At 52.6% G+C, this 14,173-nt stretch overlaps 1 protein-coding gene across 4 annotated transcripts in view; it reads left to right on the top strand.

The window, feature by feature from the left end:
* Positions 1–12,390, top strand: part of ARID3B (AT-rich interaction domain 3B) — a 36,754-nt gene extending 24,364 nt beyond the window's left edge. For 3 of the 4 annotated variants that reach the window (XM_056345773.1, XM_056345771.1, XM_056345770.1), the window contains exons 5-9: positions 2,062–2,245; positions 3,461–3,720; positions 3,832–4,089; positions 6,872–6,976; positions 7,731–12,390. In XM_056345773.1, coding sequence (XP_056201748.1) covers positions 2,062–2,245; positions 3,461–3,720; positions 3,832–4,089; positions 6,872–6,976; positions 7,731–7,885 — 962 coding nt within the window. In that variant the 3' untranslated portion in view covers positions 7,886–12,390. The remainder of the gene's footprint in view (positions 1–2,061; positions 2,246–3,460; positions 3,721–3,831; positions 4,090–6,871; positions 6,977–7,730) is intronic. The other variant, XM_056345774.1, reaches the window with a different exon arrangement.
* The last annotated feature ends 1,783 nt before the right edge of the window (positions 12,391–14,173 follow it).

The raw sequence follows: 14,173 nt of genomic DNA, 5'->3' as shown, positions 1-14,173 counted from the left end.
GCTCTTCATTGGGAGCGGGCTGGGTGTGACTGGTTACTGTGGCTCAGCTGATGAATGATAACTTAAGGCTGGTAACATGATCGCTCCCAGCCCTCTGTGTGTCTGAAATGACGCTGTTGGTGTGCTCTTAATCTTTGCAATAACACACTGAGACAAAATGGTGGCTGAGGAAAAACCGAAGCAAACTGAGGATTGCATTTACACAGGCTGGCCTTTTGGGAGGGGCTGGCTCCTGGCTTGGGGCAGCCGGCTGGGATGGATGGATGCAAGGAGCTGCAGCACATTTAAACAGTTTGGAAACATCTCTATCTCTGCTCCCTGAGGGAACCGTCGTCTCTGAAATGCAGGAAGAGGATCTGATGCAGTTTGTGAAATTACTGCTTTGTGGACTTTTCTGCTGGGGACAGGGAAGGGGTTGTTTAGACAAGGCAAGGAAAAGAGGATATATTATAGATACGAAATGACGGAGCATGTGGACCAAGCCTGATCAGGTTGCTCTTTGTTTTCTTACAGTTTAAGAGTTAGTAACTTGGTGAAACTGAAGGGCAGCCCTTTTAAAGCTGCAAAAGTTTTCTTTTTCTATCCAACATCTCATTAACCTGTGGGAATTGGTACCATGAGCTAATGCATAACAGGCTTCAAAAAGAAAGGAAGAAAAAAAAAATTACACTTACATGTATAATGAGGACATCTGCAGAGCTGAGCTGAACTCCTTTTCACTAAACAGAATAAAACCCATTTATAAGGGCCATAAACTGCTCTGCTTCGGGGCATTAACCGAATCGCTGGCTGATGAGCAGTGGCAGAAGTCTCCCCTGTGGGTTGGGTATTCCATAATTGTCCATTACAGCGCTTCGCAGGCTTTCCTGTAAAGGCTGGTGCTGACCATTGTGGTAGACAGGATACTGACCTCAGATGGATGGCTCTTTGATCCAGGACAGTATTTCCTATGCAAAATAAAAGGTTTGCTATATCAGCAGGTTTTTTCTCCTCTTCCTCTCCTTGCCTAAATCTCATTAGTTTGACCTTTTCAAACCCTGCACGCTTTATCACTTTAAGGTGCTGCTAAAAGGGCACTATCGGGTTAAAAATCAGATGTTTCTTACTTCTGTTAACCCAGAAGATGACAGAACTGAACAGGAGGGGTAGAGCTGTTTCCCTGTCTGTCCTCTCAAGGATCGAGGATAGAGTAGGACCTTGTTTTGGGCTCCAGAAAGTGCTTGGGGGTACCTGGTGCTTCTCCCAGCCACCATGAGGATGCCTGGTGTTGCCATGTCTGAAGTCAGGCACACTGTTGCTTCGTCACACTGCTCGTTTGTTCATCTCCACCATCCCCACGATTGCTCTAGCTTTCTCGTAACAAGTTACGGCTCCAGCAGCTGGGTTGCAGTTGCTACCAAGGTACACGTGTGGCCTCAGTGGTGTGTCATTTGGGAGCATGTTCAGGAAGGGGTGGGAGGGTGAAAATGCTTTGTGAGAGCAGTAGCCGCAGCAAAACATGCACGTGCTTGTGAGGGAGGATAGAGGTGCATGTACGTGGGGGAACGAGGTGCTCTCAGGTGTCGTGGACCCCTTTGTCACTGTTCCCAAGCAATACAGGATAGCAAATCCTGGGGAGTTGAGGGAGACAAATCCCCATGTATAAGTAGCTTCAGTTGCCTGGCTGCTCAGCCCCTTCCTGAGCACAAGCAATACAGATTTTTATCTGAGATTGCCCTGGGAGCCCATAAAAAATGATTCCTCTGTGCTGCTCCCTCACCCCTAGGACTGAATAGTCCCTACTTCCCCTCTTTCTATTTTAGAAGTTGCTGCTAGCTGCAGGTTATTATTTGTCTGATAATTGCTTTTGCCTACAGGAAAGGATTTTTCATGGAAAGGACGTGCCATGTAGCTACACTTCTCTGGCTCATTTACTCACCCATCGAGAGGTCTCAAGTCAGGCTACAAATACAGTTGCCTGAATTTCCTATTAGAAAGAAGATCGATAGCCCCGACCTGCCGGTTTTCTTGGCCTCATTTTCTTTCTGACTCCATGTTTCCTTCCCTGCTGTTTCCCTCCAGGAACTCCCATCAATCGGATACCCATCATGGCAAAGCAGATCCTGGATCTCTATATGCTCTACAAGCTGGTAACTGAGAAAGGAGGGCTGGTGGAAATCATCAACAAGAAGATCTGGCGAGAGATCACCAAAGGCCTTAATCTGCCCACCTCCATCACCAGTGCTGCGTTCACGCTTCGAACCCAGTAAGTCCAGAAGGTCTGACAGCGTGGATGGGAACACGAAGCGGGGACTGGGGAGTGTGAAGCAGGGACTGGGGTGGAAAAATTGAAAGACTAAATTCTGCTCTGTGCCCAGGGAGGAGCTTTATTTGTCCCTCTCGCCCTAGGCTTGCAGTTTTAACTTTTCCTTTCTTCCTTCTGCTCTCATTTTTATTTTAGCCGTGATTCCCCTTGCATCCCTACAACCCCAGCACTAATATGCTATCGCCTTGTTCCCTGTGCTCTGCACCTCCCTCTATCCTGTGCCTTTCTCACCTCTTCAGAGCTTAAACTCCTCGGGGCAAGGAGGGTCTTGCTCTGTCTCTGGAGAGCGCTTGGCACAGCGAGGGGGGAGGGAGGCCTCCTGATTTTTAGGCATCAAGTATGAACTTGATCATTTCATGTCTGTAATCACTACTAAGTTGTGGAAACTTGCATTTAGCACCTGCTTACTGTGAGGATTGCTTTTCTGACCTGCAGTACCTCACATTGATTAATTTGAGCAATTAATTGATTAACATGAGCAATTAATGCGAGCAATAAAGAAGTAGAGTAAGCAGAGGAAAAAGAATGGTGAAAGTAAACCGCAAAGCTGTGCTTCAGTGACTCGAGCACGGAAGGCTGGGCTCTGGGAATCCATACCCAGCTCTTGTACAGACTCTGTTTTCTTGGAAGTTGTAAGAGCCCCTGGGACCCAGAGAGGGAAGCTCCTTGCCATTCCTACAGCCTTCAGTACAAACAGGCTGTCTCCTGTAAATGTGTGTGCCAGAATTCCGCAGAAGTGGTAAGGTTTGGTGCTGCCCAACAGAAATGACTTGGACAAGGGTAATCCTTCAAACTTCCTTCCTTGTGTTGAGTGTTACAGTCCAAGATCTGAATTCTTACAATTTTAGGTGGTATCTCAGTTGCAGAGGAATTCTGCATGGGTTTTTTCTGCCATTGTGGGTGTAGTAGTATGTAACTATGTGCTTCCCTATAAACACTGAGTAAACTCAAAGTTTGAGAGCTGTGCTTCACACCCAAACCGCTCAGTGCTCATCCAACCAAGCGTAGCTGCTGTCATGATATGCAAAGCCTCCAGATCTGCAGAAGACTTCAGTCGGAAGGACTTCCTGAATATGGTGCTTGTTGCTGTAGCCTATAATTTCATGTTCTACTGAGAAACCTACTTGAGTTTCCCTGTGCTCGCCTCTCTCCCAGGTACATGAAGTACCTATATGCCTACGAATGCGAGAAGAAATCCCTCAGTTCCCCTGCTGAGCTTCAGGCTGCAATTGATGGCAACAGGCGGGAAGGCAGGCGGCCCAGCTACAGCTCCTCTTTGTTCAGCTACTCGCCCACCACCACAGGGCCTCCTTCCCTCCTGTCTCCCCCAAAGATCCGCTTCCCCATCATCGGTGTCGCGCCAGGCAGTGGGACCAGCAATCCTCGGGTGTCTCCAGCAGCAGCTGTCAGAAAAGGTCAGCAGCTACTTGTACTTGCAGCAAAGAGGGCGGCCGGCGGTTTCCGCGTTTGCGTGCTCGCTCTAGGAAGGGCTGTGGGAGGGACTAAGTGGCTCTTACCTTTTCTAGGTGACGGTGTGCCCTTGACTGTGTCTATGCCAAATCGTATTGCTGTGCCAGTGACCTTGGCTAGCCAGCAGGCAACTGTGGCAGCAAGAACAGCCACCCTGGAGCAGCTGAGGGAGAGGCTGGAGTCGGGAGAGCCTCCAGAGAAGAAGGTCTCGCGGATGACGGAGGAGGAGCAGCGGCTTGTCCAGCAGGCTCTTCAGCGCAACCTGTTCAGCATGGCGCGGCAGATCCCCATGAAGATCAAAATCAATGGCAAGGGTAAGCAGCACCTCTGGATACACAAAAGGTCGTTGCAGGCTGCAGCAGGGAGGGAATTGCTCCCAGTCTAGGATGTCAGACACCTCTTCACACACGGGCTCGATTATCTCTCTGGGTACCAGGCAGAGGTCACTGTCAAGCAGCTGTTAAAATGGAGCACAGTAACTGCAAAGCTAAACTGTAGCAATATTTTGTTAGGTTTTACTTACTGCTGCTGGTTTTATTCTTGTTGATGCATAATCCAGCATCACCTGAATCCAGCCTGGATTCGGAAGAATCCTAGCTGTGTTCAGAAAGCTCTGCATCTAAGCTGATAAAACCCACTTGACCCCTACAACAAGACCCTTACTCTGGGCTTAGGACCTCCTGCGTTGATCGCGGTGAGATTGCTTCAGGACTCAAGCTCGCAGAACTTGCACTGTGGGGAATTACCGGTTTCAGTTGATGACTAGCTCGGTTGTCCTTGCAGCAGTGCTCTGTTACGTGCTGTGAGTGTGTTCCTTCCTTTATGGGAAGCACATGGGCTGGCTGAAACTGCTTTGGTTCATGTAGCTGACCCCTTCGTGTTTAATACCTGGTGTACATCAGATCCGAGAGCGTGCTTTAGCCTCGCCAAAGGCAGCCCTTCGATTCTGCTGTCAGTGAGATGGCTTTTGGAAGGGAAGCCTGTCCTGTGCCAGACGCTCAGCTTTCCCCTGTCTTGCTCTCATCTGAGCCTCCTGCCAGCGTTGTGCTGCAGGGAATGATTTTCTGTCCTTTCTTGCTCACAAACCCTTTCAATTGATCGTGTCGGTAACGGCTTTTTCTGTACGGATAGCAGACTGCAGGAGGTGGGGGAGAGATGCCCAGCTTTTAGGAATCCTTTGTCAGGTGTGATGTGGAGGCCACAAAGACCTGTGTATCTGCAGGGGCCCCTGCACAGCCCACGGCTTTTAGCAAGTCAGGTGATTTCTACCAACATCTGCTGCAACCCTACGCACAGCCTCCAGGCAAAGAACTCCTGGCAAGGCTGGGTTAGAAGGTCACATATAAGCAGCATTCATGGCCTGGGAAATGCACTCCTGAAATGCTTTGTAAAAGGGGAGTCGCCCTGTAAAGGTCACATTGTCAGAATCAATACTGTTATATAGTGGCTTCAAAAGCTGATTAAGTGCCGTGGCTCCCTTACCTGTCCCCGGGGCTGCACTTCACTGGACAGCAAAGCCTCAGAAAATTTCAGTCCCAACAGCTGCTTCCTCCAAACCTTTTGATCCATTAAAATTAAAGGGCTCAGACCCCCTATTAATTGTGCAGTTGGATGTAGGTGCAAGGCCAGGCAAGTTTGGCACCCCTTGGAAGAAAGGGAAGAGTTGTTCTCGAGGCCCTTGCTAGCAGTGCTGGTAAATGCTTTATTGAGACGCTTTGCCAGAAACGTACATGGCAGAGGGTCAGAGCAGGTTCCCCTCCGAAGCAGCAGCAGCTGGCTGCGGGGTTAAACGGCACTGGGACTTCCCATCACAGTTCCTGACAGCGATGCGTCCACCTACATTTCACCTTTACATAAAAACAAAACCAGTGAGCGAAAGGGAATACAAATTTTATCGAGTAATGTTTATCACTCTCATCTCAATTTAGTTTGGGTTTTTTTCTCTCCACCCTGAACTTCCGAAATCAAAATGCTAGGGATAATTTTAGTCTCTACCAAGAGTGACAGGCTGAGGGCTGAGCCCCAAGGACTCAGTGATACTACTCCCACCTTTGTTAGGGCACAAAAGACAGGACAGACTTGCTAATTTTCCCAATTGCAAAATAAAAATAATATTGAGCTTTGTAAAGTCTTTTGAGAGGCACTTTTGAAAAGCACTGCACGAGCTTATCATAGCTTGATAGCAATGTGTAGGTTAGATGTTGACAATGTCCTTAGTGTTCCTTACAGGGACGGTGAACTTGCTGTCCTAGCTCCTTCCAAGTCTGCTAAAGCCACGCATTTTGCATGCAGTGCCAGAGCCCGAGCAGACTGTCTGCGTAATCTCTCTCTGTTTTAATAGCCCAGTGCCCCAAAACCAACATCGGGTGGGCCGGCAACCACGGTACGGCTGTGCAAACTGTGCAGATGCAGTCCTGCGAGCCAGGGCCACGGCCACCAGTTGCTTCGGTTGGAGGTTCAGAAACATCCAGGAGAATGGGACAACCGGCTCCCCTGAGACATCAGTGCAAATTGAACCCCACGGACACTTCCAGAGCGGCCCATCAGGGCTTAGAAAGGGCTCCCCGGGCTGAGGACACTGGAAAAACACATTTCCCAGGCTGGAGGGGCAGCCAAGTGTTGTGCTGCTGGGTTGAGCCCCTGGCCCTGCGGGTGGTCCCCTCCCTCCAGTGGCCGCTGGAGCTGCTGCAGCCTGAGCCGTGCCCAGGGAGTCGCAGCAGCTCCCCGGGAAGCTGCCACCCCTCAGTGAAGGAGTAGGGGCATGTCCCTGTGCTCCCAGTCTGCTGCCAGCACGGCCACAGTCCAGCCCATTTAAATGTGCTCTTGTGTCGTGTGTGGAGGGGACGTTAACTGGGCCCTCCAGTGTGCGAGTCGGGGAGATGTGGAAGTGCCACTGGGCTCACAGCCGACCCTCGGATCACACCGAAGCGCTCAAACACCTTTGTAGACATAATAGGACTGGAAGTGAATGTTGTGAGGGATTTCCTCACCATAGAGGGGACAGGAGGAGGACTGTGTCCACCTTTGATCATCTCTGGGTAGTGCAGGGAACGGGATAGTTACTCTCTAACTCTGCATCTCTTCTTTCTTGAAAAGAAGATAAACCAGACTCGGCAGCGGCGGCGGCGGCACTGAATTTGTCACCTAACGGCATTGGGAGTATTAACATGTCTGTGGAGATTAACGGCACAACTTACGCTGGTGAGAAGGAACTGCTCCCGGGGGGGTGTGGAGAGCCAGGCTGGTGGCACGGAGCGGGGCACGGAGGGGGTGGCGTGGCGTGGCGTGCTGTGCTCCCCGGGGCTGGCCTCTGCCGAAGCGTGACACGCGCAGCCTGCCCGGCTCAGGAGGCTCAGCAGAGATGGTTTCCATTCTTTCTGGGTTTTGGTCCTGCAGTCGAGTGCCCTTTCCTTTTGGCGGTGGTTGTTAGTATTCTTAAAATCCAAGGGAAGGGACTTCTACAGCAGTGTTAGTAGGAAGGAGTATGATCCCGCTTCTCCTGCTGAGGAGTGGCTTTACTCAGCTCTTCCTCACGCATCTCTGGGAAGCACGAACTGTTGTCCCGTGTACTCTGCTCAAGGCATTTCACTTCTGCAGGTCACACACGTGCATCCTTGGACAAAGCCCAGGTGGGAGGCCTGGCACTGCGGTGCAATGCAAGTTGCTTCTCTCCTCCAAAGGTGTTGAAGCCATTTGGGATCTTTGTCTTCTGTAAGCGCAACATCCCCGTGACAGAGGCTGCCAGAACAAGTCCTGGGGGATCCCTTCTTATATCCTGGTCACTATTGACCCTCTGATCTGTCTCTGAGCCTCCTTGTCTTGTGCTGAGCCTCTTTCTGTTGGGATGAGGTTGCTGGGGTTGGATTGAGTGTCCTTTGCTCTGCACCCTATCCTTCTCGGCCGTGCCACCCCATAGTCCCAGTAACCCTTCTTTTTACCTCTCTCTGCCTCGCAGGAGTGCTCTTTGCCCAGAAGCCGGTCGTCCATCTCATTGCAGGCTCCAGCACCCAAAGTTCCTGCAGCAGCAGCAGCAGCTCCCACTGCTCTCCCAGCCCTACCTCATCCCGGGGAACCCCCAGCGCAGAGCCCTCCACCAGCTGGTCTCTCTGATGGACGGCCGAGCCTGCTGTCTCTCACACTGGCCTCCGGCAGCTCTTCTCTCTGCTCTCGGCAGGGAGCGAGCCGGGAAGGAGTCGCACAGATTACCTCATCTCAAGGAACCTGCTTTTGTGGTTGGCCAACAGCAAGATGATGATGATGCTGAAACCTTTCCATGCCAGCAAGTTTTTCTTCATCGTCTGTTTGTCCAGCCTTTTTTCTTTATTCTCCCCTTTCTTCCTCCCTTTTGCTTTTTGTTTTCTTCCTCCTCCTCCCAGGGTTTGCTGTGTTCCTGTTGCGGGTGGGACATGGAGGGGGGGGGGGCATGCCTGGCGTTTTTCAATCAGGGACCGTCTCTAGGAGCTGTGGGTTGAGAGATGGCTGAGACGTCACCAAGGCAGGTGGAAAGACCTGGAGTTGGGGCCCAGAAATGTGGTTCTCCTCGAACCAGTGGCCGCAAGGACTCTTCCCACAAAACAACCCTGTGTATTGACAATCCTAAGAGCCGGTGGGGTGCCTTGCCCCTGTCCTCCCGGGGCTTGTGCCGTGTGGCTGCAGAGTGGGCAGGCTTCCTCTCTTTCCTTCTTCAGGCTCTGTCGTGGTCCGGTGTTCATCTGTCCTCCCGTAGAACACGTGTTCTTGGCTGGTGAGCCTCCTTCCCCCACCCTGAGGTCTCGGCAAGAGGGGAAGGACTTTCTCACCGCTATGTTTGACCCATAGACACATTAAAAACCTCTCGTCAGCTGCTTCGCTCTCCTGGCTGGTGCTGGCCTCTCCCCTACGGTTGCCTTCAGGCTTTCAGCCGAGTTTTGAATGCCCTTGACCTTGTCTCTCTGCCCTCGAGGAACTCATCCCACTGGCATTTACCCTGACAGCCTGAACTTACTGTGGCTCGGTGTTTTGATCCTCTGCCCCCCTCGTCACCAAAGAGCTGTCATTTAGATTGATCTGGGCTTCCTGGGGCGACTTCCTTCTCGTCAGGTTCAGTAGCCCCTGGAAGCTCTCCCCATCTGTGCGCTGGCCACATAGAAATTAAATATTTGAAATCTGATTCAGCAGGGCTGCAGGGTGTGTGTAGGTGTCGTGGTTAATGCCACACGTGTGTTCCTTGGTTGGTCTCTGGACAAGCCTGCAGAAGCCCAGTCCCCTGCAAATTGTACATGCACAAAAAGGCAGCTGCTCTCAGCTGAGTGAGACCTTCTGCGCTCCTGGGCAGAAGCAGGGAAGAGGAAATCTGGCCCTTCCTTGCCTTTTCCCTTAAACCTGCAGTTGAAAGCAAGTGAAGGCTGGCCCTGGCTCTCCTGTGTCTGGAGCCAAGTAAGCTGACTTGGTGACTCCATCAACTCCACTCCTGCGCAGGTGGCCTCATTCTGTCCCTTCTCTCCTTCTGGCCTTTCCCACACATGCTTTCCCCAGCCTGGAGATCAGGTCCAAGCACCATCCATCCTGCCCTGGTGACGTCCTTCCCATCCTCTGGGCCCAAGTCAGGTTTTTTTGAGCAGATGAAATACCTCAGATATGTACTTGTTGTTGGGTTTTTTGTTTGTTTTGGGTTGGTTTTTTTTTTAATCTCTTCAGGAAGTATTGGCATATCTTATCGCTTGGGTTTTTTATATGTGGTTTTGCTGACATTGTGTTGATTATTTTTTTTTATTTTTAATTGTATCACCAAAGACAAAGTAAAAAAAAAAAAAAAAAAAGCTGAGCTAAAGAGCAGTGGCTTCCCCAGCCTTTAGGCCAGCAGGAGACAAGCTGAACAGCATAGTCCCAGGACATGTGCATGACACGGGAGGACAGGTACAGGTAGGGCAAGAGTGGCTGCTTACTTAGAAGATGTGTCCTTTTGTGTTGGATGTGAGGGTGCCTCCAGAGTCCCTGTTGTTTTTCTAAGCTCCAGGATCTGAGCTTGCCTTTAGCAAAGCTGCTCAGCGCAGCTGGGAGATGATGGCGCTGCTTACACTACAGACTGGCCAAGCCTCTCGCAGGACGGTGGTTTCTGGCACCTGAAAGAACAGCTTGGCCTTGTGGTGCTGCACCCAGCTGCCTCCTCTGCCGTGCTGGGACTTCGTTACCCAGGCACAGCTAATTCTGCCTACACTACAAGACTAAGCCATGTTAGGTAGCCTTTGTGAGAGGCACCAAAATAAGAAGTTATTCTAGTTTTTCACCTGTGCGCGGGTGCCTCTGTAAGAACCACCTGAGCCAGTAGATATGTTGTGACCAAATCCAGAGGTTCAGGCTACTAAAAAGCAGTTTCCTGGCGTGTGGTGGGTGAGTTGCCCGGTGTCACACCAGTACGAGGTCACCTTTTTGCTGCTCGCGCAGGCGAGCAGAGCTGTTGGGAGAACTGAGCTCCGTGCGGGTCCGGAGGCTGGAGGTGCTGTGCCTGCCTGCACCGCTGAGCCCGAGCTCAGCCTGGAAGCGTCTGTCCTGTTCCTGCCCGGTCCTTTCTGCCACGCACTGTGAGCAGCCCAGCCCAGCCCGGGCTCTGTCAGACTTCACGAGCCCGGGGAGCTCCCTCGGTCCCCCTGGCTAGCTGCGGCACGGGCCCTGCGCCCCCGGGGTGCCCCTGCTCCTAGGAGCTCCTTATTTTATACTACTGAAAAGAGCACGGCTTTAAGAAACGGAGCCAGACACCACCACAGGAAAAGCCCCAGCAGCAGCTGGAGCATCAGGCTTAAAACCGTACCTAGGAACCAAAATGAATAATCCTTCCTTGGAACTCTCAAGCGTCAGGTTCTCCTTTTTAATCCCCCAGCGTTGCTCAGCGGTGCTGCTGCTCTGCCTTGAGAGCCGAGCGCTGGTGCCAAGGCTTGTGTAAACCGTAGGTAAGACCTCCTGGGTGCAAGCAGCTCTGCGCTCTCTAGACGTTAGTTTATACACTGTGGCTTGAGTTGTCCCGCTGCATGACGTCACGAGGACTTGGTGGGAGGACGAGGGAGAAGGGGTGGGAATGCCCGTGTCCTGAGATGGATGCTGCTCGAGATGTCCCCCCTCCAGCTGCTTTTAGCGGGAGCAGCGGCCGCCTGCGGGGCAGGGAAGCGAGCTGAGCTGCTCGTGGGTGCAGGGAGCTTGCTCGACAGATCCCACGGGCCTCCGTGGCACCTCACCCTCGCAGGCTCGGAGAGGGTTTCCCAGACTCTGGGACTCATTCAGATTGTTGGGTTTTTTCCCCTTTTTTGTTTTCTTTTGTTCGGGTTTTGTTTATTTTATTTGGGGGTGGGTTTGGGGGCTGTTTCCTATGAGTGGGACTGGGGCACTTTTTGCTTTTCCTTGTTCTTTCTTCTCTGGTCCTGGGGAGCAGAGGTTAGTAATGGGTGGTTTTGCTTATGTATCACATGCTAACATTGTGTTTTCTTGCACAGAAAGGCACTGGAATCACTGAACTGCTAAACAGCTTTGACACTACTAGAGTATTAATGTTTATAAGCTTTACACAACTAGACTGGAAATAGACAGGGACTAACAGATCGTTTTGTATCCAATTCAGGGAAAGAATCAAGTCGGGATGTGTAACAGATACCTCAGTAAAAATAAGCTGCAACAATAAACTGGTCCTTGCTCAGTACACGGGGGCAAGGACCAGCCCTTCAGACTGTGAAGAGTGACCCTTTCCCCCAGCCCGGCTTTGATACTGGCAGTTGGCTTAACGAGTGTTTTGCCAAGCTCCAGGTCTCCTGCTGAGCTGCCAGGCTTTGGGGACAGGGTTATGGAAACCAGCAGCAGAGACAGGGCGGCCGAGCCGGGAGCCAGGGAAGGCTGAGCAGGGGCGGTGGATCCCCCTCCTCTCCCCGGCTCCGCTTCATTTCACTCGACTGTGTTCGATTGTATAGTACTCAGGGGTTTTGATACTGCGGGTAGGACTGTTCCTCGCGTGAAGTGCTCTGCTTTGCAGTGTGGCTAATTCTCTTTCAACTCCAGACCAGCGAAGGTTTTGCAGTGAGCAGCCAAAAAAAAACACCAAAAACCAAACCAAAAGCGCCCAGCTTGCTTCCGTGCAGCCTTGATGCTCCTGTTTCAGGGGGAGATTTGCCAGCTGGGTTTGATGCCCAGCTGGGGGGAAAAAAAAACCACAAAACAAAAACAAAACACAAAACCAAACCTGCTTGTCCTCTTCCAGCAGATCCCAGTTTATGCTGGGAAGGCACAAAGATTGTGACCTGGGAAAGGGGGAAGAGGCAAGGGGGAGGCTGCGTGCCTGCTCGGCTCCCAAAGTGAATGTGAACGTGTCACACCAAGTCCTTTTGGCCACTGCGTGTGTGTGTGTGTGCTCCAAACAGAGTCAGATCAGATGTTTTCACCAAACAGCTGCAGCAGCCTTGCTACTAGTTTTCTTACCTATTTAAAAAAAAAAAAATAATAAAAAATAAATAAAAAAAAAGAAATGTGATAGCCTAGGCGGTGGATAAATACCTCAACGTCTCCTTCCAACAAGTGTCTGTATATGTTGTTGTTGGGTTTTTTCTATCTTACACGTTATCTGAATGTTTATATTCCAATAAACTTCTACCTCTTCACACAGTGACCCTGCAAGCCTGTTTTGTGGCCATGCTGTTTGGCTGAAGCGCAAGTTAAAAATTTCCCAGCCCCTTCTTCATCCCGGGAAAATATTCCCAGAGGCTGGCTCAGCCTAGATCCTAGATGAGGTTTACGTCTTTGCAGGTCTTTGCTCTCCCAGTTTGTACCCTTGTGGGGAGAACTGGGCTCTAAACCCGCTGTGGCAGGCTGCGGTTTGGAGCGGTGGCTAGAAAGGAGCTGGGAACTTACGGGGTGGAGCCAAAGGGCTTCCAGGTTGGATGCTCCCTGGTGAACCCCTGCACACAGCTCTGGGGGAGAACAGGCGTGAAACAGGATGAGTTACGCTGATCTCCTCTCCCAGGCGTCCCTGGAGGGCTCAGAGCCGCAGCTGTCCCTGCCCCGTGTCCCTTACCCAGCCCCGGCCTGGCAAGGGCCAAGCTGGGGCAGGAGCTGCTCCCCCAGACCCTCCCGTCACCGCCTCCTGCACAAAAATGACATTTTGTGCTATTCACGCAGCACCTGATGTTGTTTTTCCAGTCATTGAACCAGTTCAGCCGTTGGAGAGGAACTGGTTTCCAGCCCTTTTCATACCAGTCTGTCTGATGCCTCGGTGTCTGTTTGTTTTGGCCAGTGGCCCGTCCGTGGTGGCTGGGTGCTGGGATGGGGCTCAGCACCACAACCTTCCCCATCCTCCCACCGATGCCCGCCATGCCCATGCCATGGAGTTGGAAACCTCTCCCCTCCTGCCCGCACCCTGCCTGCGCTGCCCGCTGGCCTCTCCATCGGCACCTGGCTGCAGGGGGGACCCATGGGTGGCTCTGGAACACGCATCCAACGGCGGCGGCAGTGCCGGGGCTGCGGCACACGCTGGCATGGCCTCCCAGAGCACAGATCCACTTGGGCTTCCTCGGCGGCACCAGGGCGGGATGCTGTAAGGCACCAGTCGCGCCTGTTCTGAGCATCCTGGCTGCCTCGGCTGCCTCCCTGCAGAGGACGGAACAGCAGCGCGCTGATGGGTGCAGAGAAGCCGCCTGCTCGCACAGCACCCGAGCCACAAAATTCAGCTGCCTCTTGGGGTTTCTGCTGATTTCACTCCACGCTGTGCGAGAAGAGCCGTGCCTGTGTTTTACAGCCCCCCGCCCCCCCCCCTGGTTATCGGACAAGAGTTGGCTGGCAGAGCCTCCCAGCATACCTGGGCTCCGGTCCCAGCCTATCCGGGTGGCAGGCAGGTGAAGGCAGAGCCTTTCCCCCGCGTTCCCTTCCCCTTGCCCACCGCTGCCTTTGGCCTTGCCCAGCTCCAGCTTTTCCCGGCTCAAGGACCCATCTGCCCTCACTTCACACCTTAAAAGCCAGATGCCTGAAGCAGGTAAGGTGGGTTCTGGCAAAGGGGGGGAGCAAACACCCTTGGGGCGCACGGCCGTGGTGTTTATCCACCAGCAGCCTTAATATCGGGGGTGGGAATGTGTGGGCCCCAGTGCCGGGCTGGAGGGGGGTCTCAGAGACCTGTTGTCAGGTGAAGGGGGGCTCCATGGTGGCCACCCCAACCTCAGCGCCAAGATCCAGGACAGCCCTGCAGCCCTGCCAGCCTCCAGCCCTCTTACCTGCTCGGTGCAGCAGGTTGCTGCACAGCATCGTCCCACCTGGCTGCCCCAGCACCCTGAAACAGGCACCCAAAGGGGACCCCACTCACCCTCCCCAGCCCCACAGACCAGTGCGGATCTGTACGCCTGCGGTGGCCATGCTCCAGCCCTCCCAACTCGCTTTCCCAGGGCTGGATGCCCG

This window comes from Falco biarmicus, chromosome 7, assembly GCF_023638135.1.
Source record: "Falco biarmicus isolate bFalBia1 chromosome 7, bFalBia1.pri, whole genome shotgun sequence".
NCBI lineage: Eukaryota > Metazoa > Chordata > Aves > Falconiformes > Falconidae > Falco > Falco biarmicus.
This window is presented reverse-complemented; position numbering and strand designations above follow the sequence as displayed.